The sequence below is a fragment of the Balaenoptera physalus genome (genome assembly GCF_965194825.1).
Source record: "Balaenoptera physalus genome assembly, chromosome: X".
Lineage (NCBI taxonomy): Eukaryota > Metazoa > Chordata > Mammalia > Artiodactyla > Balaenopteridae > Balaenoptera > Balaenoptera physalus.
This window is the reverse complement of record NC_138903.1, coordinates 34618732-34636983: the sequence shown is the minus strand read 5'-3', so window position 1 is coordinate 34636983 and position 18252 is coordinate 34618732. Positions and strand designations below refer to the sequence as shown.

Below are 18252 nucleotides of genomic sequence, written 5' to 3'. Positions count from 1 at the left end.
AAAAGATGTAAGTGAGGAGGGGAAGGGAAAAAGACCCAAGCAAGGAGACAGTCTCAGGTAAAATCTAACACCGTAAGGTGCTCAGTCACATAAATCCTGCAGGGTTGTACTTCCACCCACACCCCCTTTTTTGTTTTTAAAACAAATACTGCTTCTTATATCAGAATTTGTGTACATTACAATCTGGTCATGGCTTAACTGGCTCAGGGTTTCTCATGACGTTGCAGTCAAGTTGTTGCCTTGGCCTGAGGTTTAATCTGAAGGCTCGACGTGTGTGTATGTGTGTGTGTGTAGATCTTCTTCCAACCTTATTCACATGATTATTGGCAGGCTTTGGTTCCTCGCTACATAGGCTTCTCTATATAGGACTCCATCAAGACTTGGCAGCTGGCATGCCCCAGGATGAGTGATCTAAGAAAGACAGTAAGAGAATGTCCAAGATGGAAACCACAGTCTTTTTATATCTCAGAAGAGATATAACATCCCTTCTGCTATATTCTTTTCATTAGAAGCAAAGTCAATAAGTCCATTCCAATAAGGGAGAGTTATACAAAGGTATGAATTCCAGGAGAAAGGGATCACTGGGGGCCATCTTGGAGGCTGCATATCACAGTCTACCCTCTGGCACCCAGTGATCCATGTCCTTCCCACATGCAAAATACACTCACGCCCTCCCAAGGTCCCTAAAAGTCTTATCCCATTGTAGCATCAGCTCAAAGTCCAGAATCTCATCATCTAAATCAGGTCCAGGTGGGGATGAGGCTCCTTCTATGTACTTCCTTAACTGTAACTGCTTGAATACAGTTCTTCTCTATCTGTAGACCTGTAAAACCAAAGAGGTATCTTCTCCCCATGTACCCAACCTACAATGGTTGAATAGCCATAATATAACTGCTGTAGAGATTCCTGTTAAAAATGGGGTTAAATGGGAGGCATAAAGGAGTCACTGTTCCATAGAAATCCTGAAATCTCGCTGGCCAAGTTTTGGTAGTTCTTTCTTCAGGCCTCACAGTCTGGAAAGAGTTCTTTATGGTTCTCTGCTCTATTCTCTAGGCTCTTGATTCCACCCTCTAAGCAGTCTTTCCTTTTCCAGGAAGGGTAACACCTATCTACAGCTAAGCAGCTCTATGAGCCTGTTTCCTGACAGTAGAATTCTGGGAGTTCAAAGGGCTCTCCTCATTCTATAATGTCTCTGTCCCCCTCAGTCATGTTGGTAATATTTCTGAATATATACCTCATTAAGAACTTTGTGGGTCTCCTGTCCATTAGATGTTCTGTCCATTAGACAGAAGCCACATCCACAAATCTCATAGACATAAACTCTTCTCTGTTGTTTCATTGAGAGGATCTGGGAGACACACCTTTACTCTCTAAAGGGACTCTTGTATGACTGAAAGTACTCTGAAGCACCACCTTGACTTAACAAAGGATTTGACGGTCATATCCTTGGCTTTATCTGTAGGCTGTGTTTTCCTGGCAGTGTCCTGGATTTGATCTTTGTTCAGAAGCCATTCAAATGTCCTTTTGACTTTACTACAGCTGCAGTGTAGCCACTTTGGCAAATCATTTGCTAGCACTAAATCATCTGGTTCCTGTAAATGAATACCCTGTGGCTTCCAATAGTGCAAAATACCTTTTCCTTTTTCTTAAAATTTATTTGTTTATTTTAATTTATTTATTTTTGGCTGTGTTGGGTCTTCATTCCTGCATGCAGGCTTTCTCTAGATGCGGCCAGCTGAGCTGGGGCTACTCTTCATTGCAGTGCGTGGCCTTCTCATTGCAGTGGCTTCTCTTGTTGTGGAGCACAGGTTCTAGGCATGTGGGCTTCAGTAGTTGTGGCACGCAGGCTCAGTAGTTGTGGCTCGCGGGCTTAGTTGCTCCACGGCATGTGGGATCTTCCCGGACCAGGGATCGAACCCATGTCCCCTGCATTGGCAGGCGGATTCTTAACCACTGTGCCACCAAGGAAGTCCCCAAAATACCTTTTTCTAAACATCCAAATCTCCAGTATTGTCACCGTTCAAATTTATATCCTGAAGCTGTACTGAGTGGGATAAAACCATTCCAGACATACGAGCATAATGACACGTGATTTATGTGTCATAAGAAACATGAGGCAGATTTTTCTCTTTTCTTCCAACATTTGTCAACTACCAATTCTGAATCATATGCTAGGTATACAAGGCAAATTAGACATGGTTCTCACCACTGAGCAATTTAGAGACATGATTTATCTCCACAAAATATATATTTTTAAATGAAGTCTAGACCTATGCTGTCTAGTATGGTAACCACTAGCCACATGGCTGTATAAATTTAAATTAATTAAAGTTCAATGAAATAAAAAATGTATCCCCCCAGTTGTACTAGCCATATTTCAAGTGCTTAATAATCACACGTGGCTAGTGGCTATCCTATTGTACAGCATAGATATAGAGCATGTCCATCATTGCAGAAAGTTCCATTGGATAGCAATAATCTAGAGAAGAAAGCAGTAAGATCTAATAAAGATAAGCACTTATCCTTGTTTTAAATATATTTGTCTCTCCTCTCCCATACTAAAAAGTTTCAAATATCAAGGAGATACTACATACTTCTTTAGTAAATACTCTAACATGCTTCATAGTAAAGAATGCTGTAAAACCATGATTCTTAATAATTTTTTGGATCACAGACCCTTATTAAAATCTACTAAAAGTTAGCAAGTTTTTCCCCAGGAAAGTATATTCATGTACCAAAAAGCATGTCCAATTACAAGGGGTTCATGGACTCCCCCAAAGCACTTCCATTGTTCCTCTAGGAGGCCAGGGACTCAGGTTAAGAATCTTTACTGCGAAGTGAGTTTGATTTTCCCATTGACTTTCAGTATAAAATTGATGATGCAGTTTACTATTAAATATAATGACTCCTGATAGTAATAAAATTAGAATAAGGATGATGAGGGGGAAAAAGAAAAATTTCTGACAAAAGTTAAGAATGTATAGCTATCTGCAAAATAATTAAAAAATAAACCCAACCCTTTGAGCTAAAACTTTAACACAGAACCAGCAAATCTGTCAACTTGCATCACGTATCACAGTCAATACAGGAATGTAGTTTAGCAAATTGGCTACATCTTCCATTGGTTTCAAATGCTCCCTCTACCCACCACCGTCACAATGAAAAAACTTTTAGAGTGATGAAAGGAGCAGTCTAGCCTTCTAAATCTAAATTCCTGGTGTAATTTTAATACATTTAATAGATATTTTTTAAGAGTGTGTTGGTTGCCTCAATGGTGTTAACTACCTGGACATACTGGATGAAAGGGTGGGATTCAATGGGCCAGGAAGACCCTTCTTTGAACTTTGGAAAAAAGGAGTGACTATTTCTTTGCAAATCTGTTGATTTAGATGAAGTTTCTGCAAGGAGAGCAGAATTATAAATGGAATTGGCTCCAGGTATGGCTGAGGGACAGAATCCTATATGGCACTGAGTTTCTGATTTCTGAGCCAATGTAGAATTTGTATTTGTGTAGAAGAAGCACTGAAGCATTCTTTCCAAAGAGTGGTAATCTGAACCACATGAGGACTGATTAATGGTTTTCATGACAAAACCTCAATTAACCAGAATTCTAAAGGGATGACCTTTTGTAAATAAAGGAAAGTTTGTTAGGAAACCTCCCTCTCTCCTTCCCTGCCAACTTCTCTCTCTCTTTTTATTCCTTTCTTTCTATTTTAACCCTGTGGAAAATCTTTCTCTAATATGTGTGAATTTCCTTTGCTGCTTTAGTAAGCTTTAATAAGTACAGTCTGCTGAACATAAGTTAGTCAGTGGTCTTTGATCTTATTGTATCCTTCATGATGTCCATTTTGTAGACTAGTCATCATTTTTTATAGAAGTTGATATATGAGTTTAGGCTGAATATAAACTGGGATTCTGGGGGAAGGGGTAGCTAATATCCATTTATTTTGTATTCTCTTATCTCCTATCAATAATAGGCAGTAAATTTCCTGTTCATTTGTGAATCAGTTTGGATGCATTAAGCTGCAAGTGACAATGCTATTCACAGTGGCTTAAATTGAAAGGACATGTATTATTGACCTAGCAAGAAGTATGGAGGTAAGATGTCTAGGGTTGATTTAGTAGCCCAATAAAGTCATCACAGACCCCAGGTTCTTTTAATAGTTCCACTCTACCATCCTCAGCCAAAAACCTTTTGTCCTGAGACATCTTACCTCATGGTTGCAAAATGGCTGCTGTAGCTTCAGGCGTTTATCCTTACACCATAGCTTCCAAAGCCAGAAGGGAGAAAAGAGGGCAAAAGAGTTTTCTTGTGCACTTTTCTCTTTTATCAGGGGGAAGGTCTTTTCCATAAGCCCTGTTTCTCCAAAGCAGACATATTTTTCCTTGTCATTGGCCAATACTGGGTTTCATGCCTACCCCTGGAACAATCATTGGCAAAGGGGAATTTCTGACTTAGAGTCATCACAGTTCAAGATAGGCAGAGAGAGATAATGAGTGGTTGTGATCTAAGTGGAGGTGGACGGACCAATATAAGTGAGCTACTAATCAAGTTGCTAATCAAGGTAACCTCTTGAGATCATCTGAACTGTCTGCCTTGCAGGCTCTAATTTAAGTAAAGGCAGTAGTGAGAATGCCTGGTTTTGGGTTTCAATGAGCTTTCCAAAGAAACAACTGAGGGCTTCCCTGGTGGCACAGTGGTTGAGAATCTGCCTGCCAATGCAGGGGACACGGGTTCGAGCCCTGGTCCGGGAAGGTCCCACCTGCCGCGGAGCAACTAAGCCCGTGCGCCACAACTACTGAGCCTGTGCTCTAGAGCCCGTGAGCCACAACTACTGAGCCCGTGTGCCACAACTACGGAAGCCCGCATGCCTAGAGCCCGTGCTCCACAACAAGAGAAGCCACTGCATGAGAAGCCCGCGCACCACAACAAAGAGTAGCTCCCACTCGCCTCAACTAGAGAAACCCACGCGCAGCAACAAAGACCCAACGCAGCCAAAAATTAAAAAAACCCCAAAGAACTGAGCAAGCCAAAACAAGATGGAGCAATAGTTAAAGAAAAAAAAAGAAACAAATGAACAGAAGAGCTGCTTTACTCTGCCAGGGACGCTGCTACCTTGGGGGTGGTGATGCGAACCATCTTTATATCTCCTTTTGACTCATTATAAAGACTTGTCTCATGGTGTAACCAGGAGGGTTCCTCTCTTTAGGCAAACATTTACCACTCTTCAAATGACACCAGAGTTGAGCTTGTGGTCTTGAGTTGAATTTGTGGTTTAACAATGCATGTAGTTTATTCCTGACGTGCCTGGGGGCAACGAGCAGGATCAAGGCTCACTGTAGGAGTTATGTGTACAGGTGAAGGCAAATGGAGAAAACTCAGAACACAGAGTATAGAAATCCAGTTTCTGAGAGTCGGCCCTGAACTTGTTTGTGTAGCAATCCTCTTAGATGTGTAACAAGGCTGTGGCGTGTGAGGACTTGCCATAACCTCATAGAAGAACATGTTCTTATCTGTGACGGTTGCAGTTCCTGCTGGTAAATGTGCGATCAAGATGGTGTTAACTCAACAGTCAGTGGTCAGACTACGAAGGCTAGGAGGAAAGATCTCTAAATTTAAGATGATCGCTTGGAAGTTTGGGGCCTGGTACTGCTTTAAAGATTAAGCATCTACCATTTACTGGAATTCAGTATTTAACATGTTAAAAATGATTCAGTTCCAACTTCCAAATGAGTTTAAAATTTAAAATTAAGCGCAGACTTTCTCTATGAGGCTGTGGTTTTCAAGGGTAGCAAGACTCATCATGAAATCTGACCTTAGCCTTGGTGAAGAGGTTTTGAATAAACATCCAGATCATCAATTGCAACACTCATTTCCTACAGATATACCAAGGCAGCTTTATATTTCTTTGTCATTAAGATAAGACATTTGATTTTCCTCCTTATCGTCCACCCAAGTTCATTTCATAAAATGGACTGATTCTCAGGTAACATAAACACCCAGTTCTACCAGGTTTTCTTTGATTGCTGGAGAAACTCTGGGCCGTATCTGAGTTATACACATTTTACTGCGTCTCCTCTGGCATGAGATTCATATCCATTGGCCTCTTCTCAGAGTGAAGTTGACTTTCTTTCAATCCCGAGTCCAGAATTTCAGTTGGCATGTGGTAATTCCAAAACCATTTGAGGCTCATCTTGATTGGCTCTGGCAATCTCAGCCCAGCCAGGTTCACTCTGAGAGGTCCCCTGTCCCTTCATGAATGGCCACAAAAGCTTTTACTCTTGGCTCTGCGTTCTAATAGCCCCTCTTGCATGGACTGTGCCAAAGCAGTGCTTCAAAAATATTCGTCCGTATCATGTGGCTTTTCTTGCTGCAGTTTCTGTTCTTTTTTATTGTAGGATCTGGAGACTCACCGCTAGAAGACGATGAAGTCGCGTATTCACACGCTAGATATAAAGGTGAATGCTTTGCTTATGTGCTAATGAAGACCTGCTGATGCCAGGAGGACTTTCCTTTTTGCCCTGCAGAGCAGACTATAATAAAGTGACCAGACAACACATTTTAAAGTTCTAATTACCTGTCGAGAAAACAAAATGTTTTAAAATTAATATGCATATGCTCCCATTTGAAAGAAAATACAGAAAAACAAACGAAAGAAAACAAAAAGCATTTGGAAATCTCTGAAGTGCTGTCCTTCAGCACCCCAGTGGTCATTTTATTCTCATCAGTTTCTTTACTGTCCTTACTTCTGCAAAGCCAAGCTCTAGCTGATGAAAGTGAAAATCAAGCCATGAGTTCTACCTGATTCAGACATTACAGCCAGAATCGTCCAGAGTAAACCATCCAAGGTCAAATCTGGACCCAGTGCTGCTAATGTACTGAGATGAATGAGGAATGAGAAAACTTGATTTTCATAAGCTCATTTCATTGTGCTCTTTGTGAGTCTGGCTTGGCTCCTGAAATGATGAGTAAAGTGTGTTGCCCAATGAAACTTTAATGATAGAGAACTCCATCTCTACACATTTCCAGCAATCCACCCCCTCCAGCAGGTATAAAAAGCCTAACCAAGAACCTTCTATGCAGGCTCAGGTAAGTATGTCCATAAATATTTTCTAATGGTGAGTCATTTCTCTGAAGCTTTGGGAGCCCTGAGAAAAGTGAGGGTAAATTTAGATTATTTCTCTCTGAATCCAGTTCCTTTTACAGTTGAGAAATAATTTGAAGAAAATTGATTAATAAAGTTCTATTGTGGCATTTTGCCCAGGAAATTTGTCTACATTCTGGCAGGAGGACACTCCCCTGCTCTGTTGTGATATGTCTAAGTTATGAGAGAATCAGGGTAGTACTGGTCAGCCTTTGGTTGGAGAGAGTCCCTCAGTTGTTTTCCACACAAGTGAACAACCTTTCTAATATAATGACTGGTGTCTATGTCCACGTGTTTCCCACCATGTTCCACGTTTGCTTATGACCTGTGAATACAAATACTCATTCCTCTCCACAGCTCCTTTATTACTGCCTCAGGAATTAACCAATCCAGCAAAGCACAAACTTGTTAATTAGATGTTTGGGGTAAGGTGGTATTCTGATTCCTAACACTTTTTTTTTTTGACATCTTTATTGGAGTATAATTGCTTTACAATGGTGTGTTAGTTTCTGCTTTATAACAAAGTGAATCAGCTATACATATACATACCTAACACTTCTTAATTGAGAGTTTTGAAAAATCTTTTTTTTTCGAGTCCCTTATTGAAAAACCTTCCTAAAACACATGCGTGCACATGTGACCCTCAGGTTATTGTTCCCAGCGTTCACCCTTACTTTGCAGCACTGAAAGTGTGGAAGGTAAACCAGATGCACGAAAATATGTGCCTGGCCTAGAGCTTACCCGGAATGTTTAAGAATAAATACTTCTCAGGAAATTGTTTTCATTGTCATTTTTTTTAGTTTTAAAACTTAGAGGCAGACCATTGTTCATTGGGAGATTAGTTCTAGATCCTTAGGCCCCTACACAGTGTCTGGCACAGTGAATATACTCAGTAAATGTTTTTTTGAATTAAATTGATAATTTATAAAATTTATAAAAGAAAAAAGAAAGTGAAGTGTAACCAACATTTAATGTGGCAAGCATTGCTTTTGATTCTTTTACTTGGAATGCCATCCTGTCTTCACACTAATTGAGGGAAGGAGGAAGGCGTGTAGAGATATGTTGTTATTACTTATTTACAGATGAAGGAACCGCAGATTAGAGAGGGGACGTGACTTGCGCAGACTCACACAGCTAGCAAACATTATGTTTGAGTCTGAAATCCAGATGTTTTAGCTCAACATCCAGAGTTTTCTAGTAGCTCCTCCTTAGTCTGCTACATGACACTGCTTACCCCAGGAGCTCCACAATGGCCCAGGGAGATGAAAAAGTTTTCCTGAATAATCGATTTAGATTTCTCCCTAAATAAACCCTGTCTTAATTGAAGCAGCATAAGAGCTTCCTTTCTCTAAATCTCTATGTTAAATGTTTCGCTAATTCACTTTTAACTCATGGTATTTGCATGCACTTCAAATTCAAGTCACTCACTGAATTTTTAATTACTATCACTGCAGGGGCTGTTAAAATGTCAAAATATCTTCCAAAGGTTTGTCTTGGAAAGTAATCCAAAAGAAATTCCTTTTGCGAATAAATAAAAACAAGATTTTTTCCCCCCACATGTTGACAACAGCACAGCTCTTGGATGTGTAGGCAGCTCTGCTGGAAGGATTTGAAGACTCAAAATAGCTGAGTAAAAAAAATCTGCTAATTGCATGGTTGTACTGAAATATGCGAATTTGTAATATATGTATATGCAGGTCATTCTCTAATGGACCTGCTGCCTTAAATATTTGTCCTGGGCACATTTGTGGAAAAGACAACCATAATGTGTGTGTGCTAAGAATTGTGGGTCTGCTGCCTCATATTAGTTTACTCTAAAATTGTGCCCCTCGGGCTTCCCTGGTGGCGCAGTGGTTAAGAATCCGCCTGCCAATGCAGGGGACACAGGTTCGAGCCCTGGTCTGGGAAGATCCCACATGCCTGGAGCAACTAAGCCCGTGCACCACAACTACCAAGCCTGCGCTCTAGAGCCCGCAAGCCACAACTGCTGAGCCCATGTGCCACAACTACTGAAGCCCGCGCACCTAGAGCCCATGCTGTGCAACAAGAGAAGCCGCCACACTGAGAAGCCCGCGCACCGCAATGAAGACCCAACGCAGCCAAAAATAAATAAATTTAAAAATAAAAAATTAAAAAAAATAAAATCGTGCCCCTCCTAAACTCATGCCAAAGTCCAGAAGCTGGAGGATGTGAGTGTTTTCAACATTTGAGCGAAAAACAAGTAGAGAATTGGACGCTCTTCCAGTTTGTACATCTGTGGAATTGTGATCAGGACCCAGAATGTAAAGAGGCTTTGCCTTTAGCTGGAAGAGTTACAAGAGACTACCCAAAGTTATCAGTCAGAAGAAGGATTAAGGAAGTAGGCATGGGTGTGAGAGGGGTAGGAGATCAGAGAGGAATAAGAATTTGAATCATACAACTTCAAAGCTAGATGGGACTTTTTTTTTTTGACATTTTAGCACCGATATAAATATAAAATTTAATCAGAATAAAAATAACCATTGTAGATGGGACTTTGAAAATAATCTCATCCATTCCTCTCGCGTATAGATTACGAATGTGGGTCCCTGAAAATGTTTTTGAATTGTCCGGGTTACTAGGAGATGATAGAGTTAGATAATATCTGCCCAGGCCTCTTGACTCTGCCCAGTATCCACCATACTCCACTATCTCACTGTTTTCATGGTCTCCCTCTGGGTCTCCCATATTCATTCTCGCCTCATCGCCCTTCTGCCCTCTCCAGTGGGGATTTCATTTTCTCTCTCTGGAGCCCAGTTCTTAGTCAAGGATTTCACAGTTTGGCCTGTGAGATGGTGACAAAAGGGTAGTGAAGGGGACCAGTTGGCAAGAGAAGAAGAGGCTAGAGCTGGGGAAGCCCAGAAGCCTTGCAGTCCAGCAGGGGAATAGGGCAGACAGGGAAACTAAGAGGAAGTGAGGCAGTGGGGAAGTTAGGAGGAAGGGGTGGGGGAGAGGACAAAGACAAAGAGGTCAGATGACTTTTAGGTCCTCTGACGGACTATCAAAAGTACTTCTTTGAGCTTGAAAACACCAAGTGCGTTTTGGAGTTTCCTTGTGGGTGGTCTTTCCTATTACAGTTGGAAAATACAGGCAGAAAGAGAGAGAGGGAAAGAAATATACCTCACTTCTAGTAGTCATAGAAGCCAGTAGGTTCCAAATGTTAGTTTAATTTGAGTGGTAGACATCTATGGATTTTTCCAGAATTTATCTTAAGGACTTTTGATTATAGAAGAAATATCCACAACTTGGCAGTGCTAAGCAAACATACCCCAAAGGCTTCTCATTTACCTGTGATCTTGAATCTCTTAGCTTCATGGCTTGCCTGGAGCCATCACCAAAGAAAGAACTGAAACATTTAAAATTAGTTCAAGAATTCTTTTATAGGACTTCCCTGGTGGTGCAGTGGTTAAGAATCCGCCTGCTAATGCAGGGGACACAGGTTCGAGCCCTGGTCCGGGAAGATCCCACATGCCTGGAGCAACTAAGCCCGTGCACCACAACTACTGAGCCTGCGCTCTAGAGCCCGCGAGCCACGACTACTGAAGCCCGTGCACCGCAATGAAGAGTAGCCCCCGCTCGCCGCAACTAGAGAAAGCCCGTGTGCAGCAACGAAGACCCAACGCAGCCAAAAATAAATAAATAAATAAATTTATTAAAAAAAATTATTTTATACTTAGAGGAAAATAATGGAGATATGTATGCTGTTTTGTACTTTACTTCAGGGTCCAGATTTTTCTCATTTAAAAATCTTAGCATATACTGACTAGATGTATAAACCCAAGAGGAAGGAAACTTTGTTCAAGGAAGGCCTGGAGGCCTAATGTAAGCTCTTGCAAGACTGCGTCCAAGAGATCAAACTTAATCAGCTCTAGGCTAAGCGTGGGGCATCACTTCTCCCCAGAAAGTCCAGGAAATACTGCTTGAGTCCCGACGGTAGCACCCATTTGCCGCTGTCTGCAAAACATTATATGATGAAAATATTAGGCAAAGGAGATGTCAAAGCACATAAGTAAAAAAAAACAAAAAACAAAAAAAAACCAGTCCATGCACGAGAGCTGGACAGAACTGTTGGTTTTCATGGCTGAGAAGCAGCCAGAAACACATCATCAGAAGAGAATTCCTGGCAAAGTCAAACAGGGAATTTCCTCCTTCTTGGCCACATGATGGCGCACGAACTTCACTCACTGTCAGCTCAGGTGCTGGGGTGGAGTGAGGCGCTGGCAGCCCTAGGGAGGGGGCTCCTGTGCGAGGCGTGGAGAGCCTGACAGGCTTGAGGGAGCTAGTCTCTGGTCCCCATTGACTGTGCGGTGGCCACTGTGGGAACTTTCGAGGAGCTAGTCTTGCCCTACTAATCTTATGGCCCTCAGCGACACCTTCCAAAGGCCCAGGGGAGAGGTTCTGATTTAATAGTGTCATCCTAAGCTGTGCTCTGGGCAGCTACGAGACCAAAATCAAAACGCCCTGGAACTTTGCCATTGGAGAAGGGTGTCATCTCTTACCTAAATGGGGCTTAACTGGGGACATCTGAAAAAGGAGGTAGCTTCCCAATGGGGAGAAATTGTTCTGTGACGTTAAGCCCAAATTATATCCTGTGGCAAAACCCTGGAAACTGTTGCTTCGTTCACATTCATTAAGATCGTATTAAATGCTTTTACGGTGAATATGATACAGACTGGGAAAAAAATCTAAATTAACCCATTATTGACTCCCCCGCCACTCTGTATGGATGGCTGGGGCTAAGGTTCACAATGGTAACAGTTGCTCTCAAGGGAATTATGTATCTAGTTAAGGGAAATATTCAAAAGAACAAGCATTCATTGAACGTTTACTACGTGCTAGGCACTGTGCTAGACGCTTGATATGCATTTTTTTTTCAGTCCTTGTAAGAGGACTTGTAAGAGTCCTATGACATAGGTAGAGGTATTGACTCAGAGAGGTTAAGTAACTTGTCCAAGATCACACAGCTACTAATGGAGGAACCTGGACCCATATTCGTATATGTCTGACACCTAGTCCCATGATCATAACCTCCCCACCCAGAGACAACTTAAAAGACACGGGGCACTATTTGGAGGTCCAAAATCTGGGATGCAGCCAGCCAGGGACTTCGAGAGTGAAGAGACACATTTTCTGAAGATGTCACTTGCTATTTCTCCTCTCCTTTGTTTCTGCTACCTGTAGACACCCCGTGGTGCTCCCCCATCAAGGTGAAGTACGGGGATGTGTACTGCAGGGCCCCTCAGGGAGGATACTACAAAACAGCCCTGGGAACCAGGTGTGACATTCGCTGCCAGAAGGGCTACGAGCTGCATGGTTCTTCCCAGCTGATCTGCCAGTCAAACAAACGGTGGTCGGACAAGGTCATCTGCAAGCGTGAGTAGCCCGGCCCCATGTTGGGGCCTCGGGGCCATTCGGGGCCAAAGTTCTTTTGCTCTGAGATTCAGGGATTTTTACTGAATGCTTTGTGGTCTTTGATGAGAAAAACTCCCCTTGTGAGCAGAAGCCATGCGTTCGTTCCTAAGATACGGCGGAAGTAACATGACACATTTCAGACAGAGGGGTGCCATCAGCTGTTTGGAAAGGGGGAGAGAACAGAGGTCTGTTTAGCAAAGTGCTGGCCCCTGCAAAGGGTTTGGGGATTGAAAAACAAACAAGACACACAGGTAAAGACACACTCTGCCATCAAGGGTCATCTGCCATCAGGGGTCCCACAGAATAGCATTGGAGACAGACGTGTAAACCCGACAGAAGTATAAGAATGGTGCTCTGCCATGAAATCCTGGTAGTAGACACAAGCGCCCTCCCAAGGAGTAGAACTTAGGGAGGCAGGGAGAGAATTACCGCGGAAGGATGCTTATTCCATGAAAGGCGCTGTGCCTCAGGGGAGAAGGTTGGAAGCACATTTCAGGGGCTGACTTTTAGCTTCCTGGAAAGTCATCTCATTTGGGAAACTGCAAGTGACACAGCATCGTTGAAGTGCATTTTAGATGCCATTGCTGTTCAAAAAAGCTATCATGATGGAGCGCCTGTTGTGTGCCAAGCATTTCACATATATGCAATTTTTGCAACAATGCTATTGATATGGGTGCCATTACTTTATTGTTGGGAAACTGAGGTTGGGGTCTGCAGCCTTGTGATCCGGTCTAGGCAGACTACGCCTCTGGGTGACTATAGTGGACACTTTGAGTGCTTCCCCCAGATGTCCCTGGATGCCCTGCTACCAGTTCTGTGTGTCCATCCCCCAGCTTCTGGGCGCTTTGCTCTTAATGACTTGCACCTTTGGTTGATCTTCTACCAAGGAAGAAGAGGCTCTGCGCCTTCAGAGGACTGCTTTCTTCGTTCTGACAGGGAGAGCATTCCCCATGGGCAGCCTGTAGCTGCCCAGTACTGACTGGTAAAGGATTATGAAAGCCCCGCTGCCCTGCCTGGAGTCAGGGCAGACTCAGGCATCACTCACGCTCCAGAGCTCCCCTGCGGGATCAGGCTGAGGCTGACTTTGCCTGAGTTGCTACCTTGCCTGGCTTCCCCCCCCCCTTCCTGCTTCCCCCACCCTTCACTGGTCTCCCCTGGGAGCACTTTCTTAATCACTTGCACAGAAATCCTGGTCTCAGCATCTACTTCTGAGGAGCCCAGCATAAGACCGTGGTTTAGCTGGGATGCCAACCCAAGCCAGTCTGGTGTAAAACTTTGTGTCCCTTCTGTGTGATATGCAACCATTATTACCAAATGCAAGTTCATGTGCCTGATGCACAGTGAGGCCAAACCGAAACATCGGAGTTCGGAGCAGAGAAAGGTTATTGCAGGGCCAAGCAAGGAGAAAGAGTGGCTCGAGCCCAAACCCACCGCCCCACCAACTCCTTGAAAGCGTTCAGCACAGCATTTTTTTTCCCCATGTCTTTATTCTCCTTTTTATTTATTGTTATTATTTTTGCTGTGGTAATAACACAACATGAGATTTACCCTCTTAACAAATTTGTACATGACAATACAGTGTTGTTAACTATAGGCACAGTGTTGAACGGCAGATCTCAGCACAGCATTTTTAAAAGCCAGGTGAGGGAGGGGGGGTTGCAGGGTACGTGATCAGCTTGTACACAATTCTCTGATTGGCTGGTGGTGAGGAAACGGAGGTTAACATTCTAGGCGCCAGAACGTCTGGGGGCTATGTGCTCATGATCATCAAGTAGTTAATTTCTTCCATTTGGTGGTGGTTTTAGCATCTGAAAAACTCAGGGAATATGCATCAGATGCTATCATCTGGGTCTTCAGAGAGGAGCTACAGCAGAGGGTATGGGGGAGGGGTCTGCCCCGGGAAGGCCCCATAGGGTCCTGCTCGGTTACACTATCTATCATTTCTCTACTTCTATCAGTTATATTTCAATTAACTTCACCCTATGCTTTCAGAGTTTCTGGACTCTGAAACTCCATGAACAAAATCTAAGTAATACTGAATCTCTGGTTTTCTCTTTTTCAGAAAAGCGATGTCCTACCCTTGCCATGCCGGCAAATGGAGGGTTTAAGTGCGTCGACGGTGCCTACTTTAACTCCCGGTGTGAGTACTATTGCTCGCCAGGATACACACTGAAAGGCGAGCAGACAGTCACGTGTATGGACAGCAAGGCGTGGAGTGGCCGACCAGCCTCCTGTGTCGGTAAGAGAATATCACCAGCCCTCCGGAGGCGCCTGCTTTGGGAGGAGCAGGGGGTGTACGTACAGTGGATTTCTAAGGAAGCATCCATGTCCCGGATGTAAAGCATAAGCACCCAGTTTTGCTTTCAGTGGTTCTCTTCATCCCTATTTCTCTGGCTGAGCGCAGACCTAGCCTCAGTCTCTACGCTAGCGTTGACTTCACAGCTCATGGCTTTCCTCTGACTTTTGTCTCTTGCTTGGATTGCGATTGAGGCAGCTGGAGGCTGGCAGAGGTACGGGGTAATCCCGCTGCTTTAGTTCAGGGATCTGCCCTGTAGCACTGAGCAGAGTTTTTGACATTGGCCGGACGTTCCTGCAGAGAGCATCTCTGTGTCTTTCAGCCGGCAGATGTAGTTCCATTGTCATCGACTCCGGTAGTCAGCAAACACTCAGTTTGCTAAACTGGAAGGGATTTGGCTATTTTACCTTAGTCTGGATTTGTTGGGCAAATAGTAGTTCTTAGTTCTTAGTTGTGGTTCGGGGAGCTGGAACTCTTTACAAATGCAAATTCAGGGCTCAACCCCAGACCTGCTGAATCAGAAACTCTGGGGATGGGGCCCAGCACTTGGTGCTTTAATGAGCCTTTCAGGGCATTTCGAAGTGCTTAAAGAGAGAGCCGCTGATCTAAGGCAGTGCTTCTCCAACTTGGGAATCACCTGGGAAACTTGGTAAAAATGCAGCTTCTGATTCAGTAGATCTGGGGTGTAGCCTGGGATTCTCCAGGGCAAGGTTTCTGAATCTTGGAACAATGGACATTTGGGGTCAGACAATTATTCGTCCTGGGGTCCTGTCTTTTGCACTCTAGGTTGCTTAGCAGAGCCTTGGCTTTTACCCACTAGATGCCAGTAACATCTCCCCCCAACTCCCACTTGTGACAACCAAAAATGTCTTCAGACATTGTCAAATGTCCCCTGGAGAGAGGAGGAGAGGAAGGAGAAAAATCACTCCCCCCCACTCCTTGAGAATCACCCATCTAGGGGCAGTGGGTCCCTTCTCCCCACCCCGGCCCCTGCTACTTATTAGAATCACCTGAGTATCTTTTAGAACCTAGCCATGCCTTGGTCCTACCCTAGAGATTCTGATTCAATTAGCCTGATGTGGGACAGCTGGAGGAGGCGAGTGGCATTATAAAAGCTTCCCAGGTGGTTTTCATGTGCAGCCAGGACCCAGGACCGTTGTCTGAGAGCAGTGGATCTCAGAGTATGGTCCCCTGATCAGAAACAGCAACATCAGAAATGCAGATTTCCGGACCTGCAGGATTGCTGGATTCTGATCCTCTAAAGGTTGAGAACCTGCCTTAGAAGATCAAATTTGGGAAGAACTTTAGTACCTTTTTACTCAAAATAGTGCCCAGCAGTTTCAGCACCAGCAGGAAGCCTGTTGGAAATGGAGAATCTTGGGACCCATCCCGAAGCTGGCAGATCAAAATCCACATTTTAAGAAGATCTCCAGGGGATTCCTATGTCCTTTAAACATTGAGGCAGACTGCTCTGGGACAGTGGTTTTCAACTCTGGCTGCCATTTAAATCTGAATATCTGGGGCCCTGGTATTTTTCCAAAACTCCCCCAAGTAGTTGAAAACCACTGTCCCAGGAGACTGTTTACTCATAAAGTGTTAGAGCTGCCAGGACCCACCCCAGCAGAACATTCTAGTCCAATTCCCCATCTATGGATGAGGCCTGAGAGGTCACCTAACTTGCTTGATGTTGTGTAGAGCCAAGCCTATGTCTCCAGGCTTTCAGGCTCAAAGTCCCTGAGTCCAGAGACAGCTCTGGCACTGAGGTGCCAAGGCAGCTGGCCACAGGAGCCTGGCTCCTACCCTGCTTGGGTCTGCCCATCCTCCAGAGAGTCGTTCAGCTCAGTCTGCCGATGTGCTTTACCCCAAGGACTCCTTCCTGACTGCTCAGAGCCTGGAGCAGGTACTTCAGGAATGAGACTGAAACTGGATGCTACCCTCTGGGGGCAGTTGTACAACAACTCCTCTGGCCTTGGTCCCCAGGGTGTGTTCGTGATGGTACCACTGTCCACTGTATCCCTTGGCAGCCGTTCTTACTCTGCAGTTACTCTGCAGTTATGTGGTTAATGAGCTATAGCCAGGGGACCTGGCCAAGATATTGTTGCAGGAAGGGGGACCCCTTCCAGGGCCCGAGCGTGGGCTCTTGTCTAACACCCGGAAATGAGTTGTCTGAGGAGCCACACGTGCTGACAAAGCAAAAGACTTTATTAGGAAGGGGCGCCTGGGAGGAGAGCAGGAGGGTAAGGGAACCCAGGAGAACTGCTCTGCCACGTGGCTCACAGTCTCAGGTTTTATGGTGGTGATGTTAGCTTTCTGGGTTGTCTCTGGCCAATAATCTTGCTCGTGCCCACATTTGGTCTGACTCAGGGTCCTTCCTGGTGGCGTGCGTATCTCTCAGCCAAGATGGATTCCAGCGCGAGGGTTTCTGGGAGGTTAGGGCAGGACATATTGTCTCCTCCCTCCTCCTTTTGGCCCCTCCCGAATTCTTCCAGGTTAGTTTTTTTTGGCTGTGTTTGGGTCTTTGTTGCTGCATGCGGGCTTTCTCTAGTTGTGGCGAGCGGGGCTACTCTTCGTTGCGGTGCGCAGGCTTCTCATTGTGGTGGCTTCTCTTGTTGTGGAGCATGGGCTCTAGGCTCGAGGGCTTCAGTTGTTGTGGCACATGGGCTCAGTAGTTGTGGCTCCTGGGCTCTAGAGCACAGGCTCAGTAGTTGTGGCGCACGGGCTTCATTGGTGTGTGGGCTCAGTAGTTGTGGCACATGGGTTCAGTAGTTGTGGATCATGGGCTCTAGAGTGCAGGCTCAGTAGTTGTGGCGCATGGGCTTAGTTGCTCCGTGGCATGTGGGATCTTCCCGGACCAGGGCTCCAACCCGTGTCCCCTACATTGGCAGATGGATTCCTAACCACTGCGCCACCAGGGAAGTCTCCAGTTTAGTTTTACAAACATACTATGGGCTGGCATATCTTGTCCTCCCTCCTCTAGGCCCCTCCCGAATTCTCCCGGTTAGTTTTCGGCGGCAGCGCTGCGTTCTTTGTCGGGACCTCCTGCTGTGAGACAACTCAGGCAAGCAGTTGTCATCGTGCCTGGCCAAGGCAGGCAGTTTTGGTCAATGGTTCCCTAACAATGCGAGCAAAAATCTTCTACATCAGAGTCACAGCCTGGACCTTACCTTGTATCCATCTGACTAGAGCACCAGGTCCAAATAATTACTCAGATAACCGACTCAGATGTATTCCAAGCTTCTCTTTTTCTAGGATTTAGGTAGGAGTTTGAATTGATCAGTAACTGGGAAGACAGAAACCATTCTAGGTATTTCCAGCAGAGGAGAATTTAATAAAGGGGCATTGGTTACAAAAACATAGGAAGAGCTGGAGGAGCAAAAGAGG

The 18252-nt window shown here is 44.6% G+C and overlaps 1 protein-coding gene across 2 annotated transcripts in view; it reads left to right on the top strand.

Annotated features, from left to right (window-relative positions):
• SRPX (sushi repeat containing protein X-linked) overlaps positions 1 to 18252 on the top strand; it is a 107685-nt gene that overhangs the window by 40864 nt on the left and 48569 nt on the right. The window contains exons 2-4 of one of the 2 annotated variants that reach the window (XM_082446579.1): positions 6400 to 6459; positions 12345 to 12536; positions 14638 to 14814. In XM_082446579.1, coding sequence (XP_082302705.1) covers positions 6400 to 6459; positions 12345 to 12536; positions 14638 to 14814 — 429 coding nt within the window. The remainder of the gene's footprint in view (positions 1 to 6399; positions 6460 to 12344; positions 12537 to 14637; positions 14815 to 18252) is intronic. The other variant, XM_082446580.1, reaches the window with a different exon arrangement.